We start from the raw sequence: 10,218 nt of genomic DNA, 5'->3' as shown, positions 1-10,218 counted from the left end.
GCGAATAGGTTCTTCTTGCGTGCGATATAAACACATTTTGCCAGTAGTTGGCGTACATATTAAATGTGTGAGTGTGGCAAAAGCCACTTCTTCTATTTAAGAATAAAAACAAACACTAACATCAACAGTCTACTCACCACTCTAGTATTCACATGAAGCCTGAAGGGAAATTGGAACGGGAAATTACGTCACGCAGTTTCCGGATTTTCATTCGAGGCATCATGGCCGCCTCCAGAGGTACCGTGGTGGGGTCTCTGCTGTTAAGATATGGAAATAAATTTGCAGGATCGCACATCGTCGCCACAACAGTTGGCCGACAGGTAAAACCGTAGTGATTAGACTGTATTCATAGTTTCATCCGACGTGTGCAGTTACTGTTTGAGCTGCGTTTACCTACATGGTGTAATGACTCAGAATGCCCTTGGTTAGCTAACTTGTGAAAAAGCTCTGCTTGTCAGATTAAACTGACATTTACCCTTTTGTGAAACGTTACGTCTGTCACTTATTGCAGACCAACTCGATGACATTGCGAAGCTGACATTACAAAGTTTTGCGACATGTTAGGATAGATAGATAGATAGATAGTTAGGATAGCTAGTATGTGTTCTGTGATGACAGTTGCTTTGCAGACATGTCACTCGACGTTCTGCATATTTTCGATATTCCAAATACTGCAACACATTGGTTTTCACCTACGACAATTATATTTAAATTGTACTGTGTATAGTCAATAGATCATGCGTGAGTCATGACCCAACGTAGTCAACTAAAACCTACCTTACTGTCTTGAATCATTGTGGGGGAGCTTTTTGGCTTGGTGGCGCAAGATGCTAACGAGTTATCCATTCTGCAGTGGTGTGTGTGTGTATGTGTTGCTCTTCTACAGTTGTCACCGTTTTTCCTGATTGCTTACATTCAAAACCGTAACGGTATATATGAACAGACAGACACATTTTCCCAAACGCTATGCACTATTCTCCTGTTTCTACAGAGATTCAGATTTGATAAACTCTTAGAGCGAAACTAAACACAAACCTCTTGATATATCACTGTCTGCATGTTCTGTTTTTCACATTCTTTACGTATGAGTTGCCTACATTTAAATACATAGTACATTTATTGTAGCAGTTTTTCACTGAATTTCAGTAACATTAATTTTACTTAATCCAGTACAGTATAGCACAAAACAAAATGAAAATATATATTTGTTGTGTCTTTGATATTGGGTTCATCATGTAGGTTGTTGAGGGAATAAACCATAGGCAGCATACTCATAGCGGTAACAAAATGTTGTGGTAGTGCTTTGAATTGATTTCTCTGATATAGCCTAGTCAAGGGTTCCAGCAGTACACTGCTGTTGTGGTGTACTGTGGAATGAATGTCCATGGTTATCATACCGTGTACATTGTACTGTGTACCTTTGTTTAGAGCCAGTATTTAAAAAAAAATGAGACTGTAATGACAAAGAGGCTTCCAAAGGAGGACACATATCAAGCATCTTAAACCATCTCTAACCGTTACAAAATGTGCTATCAAAATCATTTCCCATATGCTAGCTCCTGGCTTAATCCGTGTTCATACCGTGAAAGACATTTGTATTAAAATCATGACATGCATTTCAATAATATTAATTTTGATGTAAATTAGGGTTGATTTTAGAACTAGTGCCTGTTTTTCTTTCTCACTCAGCCTGTCAGAAGACAGATCTGTACAAGCTGTTGTCTTCTGCGGAAAAACCTGGCTGCTGCTGGCCCAGAGAAGTTCACAGAGGAGTTTATCAAGAAACAGGTGGAGGAGTTCAACATTGGCAAACGACATCTAGCCAATATGATGGGAGAGGACCCAGAGAATTTTACACAAGAAGATATTGATGTAAGCATTGGGGAAGGGGTTGTTCAGGAGTTGTTTTTCTTCTGTCAGCTACTTGAGACAATTAAGGGATGCATTTCATGTTTCACATTGTTTCACTTTTCAAGTTTTAAAGATCTGTGATGTGATATTCAGTCAGGAGAATAGAAATTATTTGAAAAATATACATACCATATATTTATAGCTTGTCTTTTACATTTAGACGGTTAATTTGGTCATTAACCCTCAGAACTTTAGCAGCACGGATTCGTGCCACTGACGCACCCTTGAGAAATGACTAACTTTAACAGACTTACTACCCTCATTTTCCAGAGGTGCCACTGGTGTCTATCAAAAGGGGAGGGTTCAGGGATTACGCTAAACTAATTGGATTTACATTCAGTAGAATCAACGTTATCGTTTTACCACGACCGGAATGAGTCAAAAGACGCTGCGAAAATATATTAGTGGGGGAAAAACTCCCAAAACATCATTATATTTCACCATAAAACCAACCAGGAAGTAAACTGAAAGGACCATGGGGCATTTGTATGGAAGTCATTTTCTGTCCAGAAAATATCAATATCAATATTTCAAATAAAATCAATATTTTCCAAGAACGGAGAGTTGCTAGACTACCCTGGCTGCAATTTACATTTGCTGCCGCTTGGGTGCGTTAGATTTCTAGGCTAGAGGGATATCTCTCTTTCACTATGATAGTTGTAGTAAACACATCAATGGTATTTATTTCAGAATAAGTGTGTGTATGATTTCAATTAGTAAAAAAGTTTAATCTATTTGTGTTCCTTACCTATCTTTTCTTTAAAAATAAATAAATACATATTTGCACATGTTTGTGTATATAGTTGGTCAAAATGAAATGAAATGACAATACTTTAGTCATGCCTAAGTTGTGCTGAAAAAAAAGGATATAAGATTCAGCATATGAGTCATTAATACACTTTCCTAATGTAACGGTGGCGAACTGAGCTAGCATGCTAGTAGCCCGTGTAAATCCTCACACCCCTAACCTTAAGAACGCTTCTGACCTCTGAGTTGGAAGCCTGGGCTTTTAGCTCAGTGGTTAGAGCCTTCGGCTCCCATGCCGGTGTGTGTTGAGGTGGCGGGTTTGAGGGCCGTGAGCGGCGGACGAATTATGACCTCTCTTACACTAAGACCTCTATAAAGTCTTTAAAACATAGTAATGCAAAACCCTGCAAAAAATGGCTGGAGTTCTAAGGGGTAAATAACTGTTATTTATTTTAACTGTTACTTACGCTATGTGAAACAGGATCACTGCCATTATATGGTTACTTTTTTGTAGGTCAGCTATTAATGACCTTCCTTTATATCACTCATAACTGCAAAAGGATTTTTGAACCATCGATTTGCACACTAATGTACGGTACCTTCAGATAATATAGCATATTGTGCTATCAGAACACAAGAGTCACAATGTTATTATATTATATTATATATTTTTTTCACATGTCCAAATTTCCGTCAAGGATTCCCGGGACACTGAAAGATCGGGGTACACGAAACTTGGTGGGCATGTAACCCCACATGGATAGCATGGAACCATCGTTTTTCGTTTTGATCTGTAGCCCCCCCGCTGGACTGGACCCCCGAAAGGAGGGTAGGGCAGACACAGTTTTCTGTGAATATCTCGAGAACCATAGGGTTTAAGAGGACCATTTTTTTTGTATGTTAATCTCAAGGGGCCATGTCAACCCATTCCATAACCACTCATTTCATGTATAGCTCCACCTAGTTAAACACAAACTGCACGAAATTGGAAGTGTAGGATCATTATGACATCCTCTGAATGCATGCCAAGTTTCGTGAAAATCCGTTGATGGGGGGCCACACAATAAATTAATTTATGTTACTATACACCAACTGGCCTGTAGGTGGCCGAAGACAGTTTTCTGTGAATATCTCGAGAACCGTAGGGCCTAGGAGGACCACCATTTTTTTGTATGTTGGTCTTAAGGGGGCCATGTCAACCGATCCCATTACCACTTATTTCATGTATAGCGCCACCTAGTTAAAAATTAAAAAGCAAAAAGTTAGGTGTTTTCATCACAATATCTCTGGCTGACATGGTCAAAACTGCACGAAATTGACAGTGTAGGATCATTATGACACCCTCCGAATGCATGCCAAGTTAACTCGTGAACTTTCGTTCATGGGGGGCCTTACAATAAAATATTTTATGTGTACATTTAGTGACCGTACACCAACAGAGTTTTCTGTGAATATCTTGAGAACCGTAGGGCCTAGGATGACCAATTTATTTTTTCCGTATGTTTGCCTCCAGGGGTCATGTTAACCCATTCCATATGCACACATGTGCATAAACAGATACACACGCACACACACACATTCACAGTAATCATACGTATGACACATACTCACACAGTAGACATATGTACACATGCACAAACACAGGCACATACCCAGGCGCGCACACACACACACACACACACACACACACACACACACACATAAACATGTACACGCACACATGCACACAATTCAAGAATTTCTCAGAATTATGAACAGGCAAGATGGGGGTGGCATTGTATGAAATGAATTTTACATGTGAAATCTATGAACTAATCATGTTGTGGTACTTGTTTTCTAGCAGATACCAGTGAGAATTGAGTGTGGATAATGCAATTTAGTGAGACGGTTAGAATCATATATGCCTTTCAGCGTGATTTTTTTTTTGTGGAAAAAAGGTGCTAGACTGGGCGGCGCTCATATTTTGTACCGCTCTGCGGTACATCTAGTTTTATAATTGTATGTACATGTGTATGGTGTATGTGTGTATGTGTATGGTGTATGTGTGTTGCTCAGTTTGTGTGATTGGGTGTGTGTGTGTGTTTGTTGTCTGACAGTGGCACTGTATGTCGACTTTGCTTATCCCTTCGGCCTGGCACACTCCACTGTATACGCTAACTGATTCTCCTTGCTGATGGTTAAATTTCCCAGTCTTCATCACTGAATTCCCAGATCTCTCTCCGGTTTAATGAATAGAGCCATTAGTGGAGGCGTGTCCAAGCTATTTAGACGTACGGTGTTCCGACTCCAGCTGCTGGGTGCATCATGGCTAGCAGAAAATGGGCTCTGACAACAGGTCAGGGATTGGAGGTTACTGCTTGGCTTCATCCAGGTTGTCTCCTTAGATGAAGGTGTGTAAAAGATGAGCTATTGTCAGTGCCCTGGAGAAAACCATAATACATTCTCTACAGAATATTTAGCATATCTGATCTGGCCAAACTGGCTTTGGTCTTTCAAGTGGGCTGTTACTCTAAGGATAAAAATACTGTGGCATTAGATCAGCATTTGAATACTTGACTAAGCTTAATAAGCATCATATTGCTATTTTATGTGAAGTTGCAGTCTGCTTATGCTGTGTGTCTCTTATAGCCAAGGCTTGGAACAAATAAGCTATCATCTGAATCCCAGTTTTTTTACCCATATGTATGGATCTGGCAACAATATGAACTCCATCCAAACATATAGGAACGTGTGTGAATAGGTTTCTAAAGGAGGTTGATGTTTTCACATGACCCACAAACAAATCGGACTGATTCTTTGTTCTCTGGTTTGAACATGAGGTTTAAGTTAATTCATTACAAGTAGTTAATGTTTTTATATATAGTTAATAGTTTTGGGGTATGGAGTCTGTGACAGTCTGAATGCTTATCCCAAGAGCAAATGACAATAGTAAAGGCAGGAATTTTCATTTCAGTTGTCAGTTTCATTTCACAGTGCGTGGGTGCGTGCGTGTGTAGTGGTGGGTAAAATATCACAATACCCTAATCACTCATGATACTGATAATGGTGGTGTGTTGTGTTGCGTTGCGTTGTGTCGTGTTGTGTATATGTAATGTATGCTGGTCAGTTCAGTCCTTGAGGACTTGCCTGCTTGTGACTTCATGGTTTTTTTCTGAAGTTTAGACTAAGCAAAGCTTTTTGGACAGCGTGTGAGGTTTACCCTCCCTTAGGGAGTTCCACCATATTGCCTCCCCAGGTGGGAACAGGTGTTGACTCTGTCGGCGTGCTCTCTAGCCACCGGTTTACTCTCTACCCTTCTCTGTTTCAGCCTTTGACAGCACTATCAGAGATTAACTTGGTTGGTTTTGTTTGTTTTAACTTTTTTTTCAAATGAAGGTCTGCCTTCATTTGCCTGTAGTCATGAGTTCACAATTGTATGATTGTATAGCCTTGAAATGTCACTCGGTTCTAAAACATTACTGCTGATGCTGAGATATTTTAAATAAGGTAGCAGTGTACCACATCATCCATTGAATCACAACAGTCTGGCCGCCTTGTCAAGATGACCAACAGCCCAGGATAACAGAAGAGAGACCAACACACGTTGTACCCAGAGCCATGGCCTGTGTTCCTTTATGATTCATGCCTGCCTTTTGCTTTGCTTTGTTACTGATCACTGTCAACCCCTCTCTAATGTATGGTGCATATTGTTCCGTGTCTTTTTACGTAATGCAGATCATTGTTTAGTACAATACATTTCTCTCTGTCTTGTCCACAGAGATGCATCAGGTATCTGTTTCCGTCTGGCTTGTTTGAGAAAAAAGCGAGGCCGATTATGAAGGTAACGTTTCACCCTTTCTCCACCCTCGTGTTTGTGTTTGCCAGTTGAGCCCGTAATTGGTCATAATCTCTAAAATGTGTCTCCGCTCCTTTTACAGCATCCAGATGAAGTGTTTCCCAGACAGACTGGTAGGTGGAGGGCTGTTATTTCTTTTTTTTTTAAGTATATTTTTTTGGCCTTTTTTTATGCCTTTTTAATGATAGTGACAGGAAGCGAATGGGAGAGAGAGCAGGGGTGGGATCCGGAAAGGACCACGGGGCGAGAATCGAACCCGGGTCGCCGGCGTACGGTGCAGGTGCCCCAGCCAGTTGCGCCACAGCTGGGGCCAAGGGCTGTTATTTCTAAGGCGCATAAGCTCCAGTAAGAGTGTGGGCAAATACGTTTTAGTTTTCAATCCTGAATCTAACACAGAGAGGCCTTCTATCCTCAAACTCGGTTTATTCATGTGATCAGAGCCAACCAGTGAATAGGTAGTCCTTTGCAGAAATTACTGTGGTAAAATAATGTTCCATCTGGTGGCTCTTTCAAAATGTGGACCTCTTCTTAACTCTCTCCAACAAGAACAATTGTCATATTTTAGGTGCTAACTACTACTGCTACCTCCTAGTCTCCACAAAAAGACTCACCAATAATTGTAATATATGTTTTAATTAATCTGAAGCTCTGTTATAAGTATGTAATGTTTTTGTTTTATTTACCATCTAAAAGCAGTTTTCTATTGTTGTGTAATGACAAAGTGTATTTTCCCTTTTAATCTACACAGCAATCCAGTGGGGACAAGATGGCCGCCCCTTCCACTTCCTGTTCTTCACAGGAAAGCAGTCCTACTACTCACTTATGCATGTGAGTTATGCATTATTTACCCTCTGTCTTTAAGTATGGAATTGAGTTGTATTTGAGCCTTGTGTCTTCTGTGGTATACAGTATGGCATTCTCCAGACACTGAGTTGTTTATTTTTATTGAGCTACTCTGTTCAAGAATAGCATTCATCCTCTGCAAGGAAAAAAAACAGAAAGGTTTTCTCTTTTCTCTTCCTTTACAACAGTCCCAGCCAATTTGACCGTAAGAAAATACGTTGAGCAAATAGACAGGCAGTCAGTCGGTCAGACAGGCAGAGAGAGTTCAGACAGTCAATCAGACAATCAGGACAGACAGACAGACAGACAGACAGACAGACATACAATCAGAGCTCGCAGACAGACGTGCAGCCAGGCAGGCAGAGATAAATAGGCTGCTTAGTGTGATTGGACAGCAGGGGTCATGTTTTGTCTGGCTTGATGATTGAGTGAGTGTGCATGTGTGTCTAGGGTGTGTGTGTGTGTGTGTGTGAGGGGGAGGGGGGGGGGCAGACCCCTGGGGAAGGGTGCAGATGGATGGAGAGGTGGATGGATGGATGAGTGGAGGAGAGGGGGTTAAATAAGCTCCTGTGTGATGAGGTGAATATGGGGCTCCTCCCGGCCTCGTGGAGAGAGAAAAGGCTTGTACACCCCCACGGCTCTGTCCTGTCCCATTTCACACGTGAAGGTGCTGCTGAAGAAAGAAAGAGAGAGAAAAAGAATGTGTGTGTGCGTGTGTGTGTGCGTGTGTGTGTGTGTGCGTGTGTGTGTGTGTGTGCGTGTGTGCGCGTGCGCATGTGTGCTTGCCGCCTGGCAGGTTTTAGTGACTGTATAACTGTAAGACTGCTCTTGTTTGTGGCTTCTGGAAATGGCATTTGGAGAGTAGTTTTGGTAGCGGATGAGGCCGGCCCATCAGGCTTGTGCTATTCTGGGGTCTTGTGTTGATCTGGGCGATTTGGGATGAGAGGGAGACCCCAACTCCACGGGGCTGTCTGTCTGTCGCCCCAACACTCTTTAATGATTTTTTAACCTCTTTGTGTTTGTTTAGTGTTTGTGTTTGTGTCGTCCTCGCGACCTCTTCCCTTTGCTCTCTCCCACATTCACACACACTCCTCGTCCTTTGCTCTCTCCCACATTCACACACACTCCTCGTCCTTTGCTCTCTCCCACATTCACACACACTCCTCGTCCTTTGCTCTCTCCCACATTCACACACACTCCTCGTCCTTTGCTCTCTCCCACATGCACACACACTCCTCGTCCTTTGCTCTCTCCCACATTCACACACACTCCTCGTCCTTTGCTCTCTCCCACATTCACACACACTCCTCGTCCTTTGCTCTCTCCCACATTCACACACACTCCTCGTCCTTTGCTCTCTCCCACATTCACACACACTCCTCTTCCCTTTGCTCTCTCCCACATTCACACACACTCCTCGTCCTTTGCTCTCTCCCACATTCACACACACTCCTCGTCCTTTGCTCTCTCCCACATGCACAGACACTCCTCGTCCTTTGCTCTCTCCCACATTCACACACACTCCTCGTCCTTTGCTCTCTCCCACATTCACACACACTCCTCGTCCTTTGCTCTCTCCCACATGCACACACACTCCTTGTCCTTGGCCACGTAGTTATCTTGCATCACTATAGAATGGCTTTTGTTTTTGTGTGCGGTCGGTGCATATGTGAGGACTGACTAAACCCCACAACATCCTTCGTCCTGAACGTGCCCCCCCCCCCCCCCCCCCACACACACACACACACACACACACACACACACACACGGACCCCTGCTGCTGATTTAAATAGGTGTGTCAAATCTGCCTGCCACTGGCAGCCACTGCATCAGCAGAGAGGTGGACCCCCACCAGGAGGAGGAACACTGCAGAGCCTTCAGAGAGAGAGAGAGAGAGAGAGAGAGAGAGAGAGAGAGATAGAGAGAGAGGGAAAGAGAGAGAGAGAGAGAGAGATATTGGGGGGGGGAGAAGGGGAGGCAAAGAGGGGTAGGAAGAGGGGTGGGGGATAAGGAGGAAGAGCGAGAGAGAAAGAGGTAGGGAGGGGGGTAGTCAAAAGGAGAGAGAGAGGTGAAAGGACAGACCAGACCAAGCAAAGGAAAAAGAAAGGAAATGTGAGTATTTATCACACGTCAGCATCACTGTAACAAGGTTTGCGAAGTAACAGTTCTGTCATTAAATGACAAAATAAACATAATTCTAAATCACTACAGCTCTGAGAAGAATGGCTTTTTTTTAAGTATATTTTTTTGGCCTTTTTATGCCTTTAATGACAGGACAGTGGAGAGTGACAGGAAGCGAGTGGGAGAGAGAGCCGGGGTGGGATCCGGAAAGGACCAGGGGGCGGGAATCGAACCCGGGTCGCCGGTGTACAGCGCAGGTGCCCCAGCCAGTTGCGCCAGGGCCGGGGCCAAGCTTACATGACTTTGATGAAGTCAACTATGACTGTAACACTCTCCTGATGAAAACACAGACGTTTCACACCCTATGGTACTGAGAGTGAACATAGAACAAAACAGGAAACCGTGCTGATAATACCAGATGGCCACACAGTCTTCATCCAAGATGACCTCCACTGCTGCTGATTAGTGTACTGACCACATGATACAGTCCTGTGTCCTTCAATGCGTTTGGCTTTAACATGTAAAAGTGGAAATTCAGCAGATTTGTACTGAGAGCTCTAAGTGCCTCAGTTATGAAACAATACCACATCACTTATCGTATCCAAGTTCAGTATTTGTGCCAGGTCATTTTAAGTGTGTGTTAGCTTGCCAGCCCTCTGTTGGAAATATGTTCCTGTGTGTGCGTGTGCGTGTTGTGTTGTTGTATTTGGGGGGGGGGGGGGGGATCGCATTCTCTCTATCTGGATGGAGGGAATTAAATA

General features: G+C 43.0%; 1 protein-coding gene across 1 annotated transcript in view; it reads left to right on the top strand.

The window, feature by feature from the left end:
- Nucleotides 1-221: 221 nt before the first annotated feature.
- Nucleotides 222-10,218, top strand: part of mrps9 (mitochondrial ribosomal protein S9) — a 16,159-nt gene continuing 6,162 nt past the window's right edge. The window contains exons 1-5 of the mRNA XM_076302947.1: nt 222-320; nt 1,690-1,872; nt 6,416-6,478; nt 6,576-6,606; nt 7,242-7,321. Coding sequence (XP_076159062.1) covers nt 222-320; nt 1,690-1,872; nt 6,416-6,478; nt 6,576-6,606; nt 7,242-7,321 — 456 coding nt within the window. The remainder of the gene's footprint in view (nt 321-1,689; nt 1,873-6,415; nt 6,479-6,575; nt 6,607-7,241; nt 7,322-10,218) is intronic.

Source organism: Alosa pseudoharengus, unplaced genomic scaffold (assembly GCF_046254945.1).
Source record: "Alosa pseudoharengus isolate Yale_2024_CS ecotype anadromous, Long Island Sound unplaced genomic scaffold, YU_APseudo_1.1 YU_APseudo_1.1_scf_24, whole genome shotgun sequence".
Taxonomy (NCBI): domain Eukaryota; kingdom Metazoa; phylum Chordata; class Actinopteri; order Clupeiformes; family Clupeidae; genus Alosa; species Alosa pseudoharengus.
The sequence above is the reverse complement of the archived record's forward strand: the minus strand, read 5'-3'. Positions and strand labels throughout refer to the sequence as shown.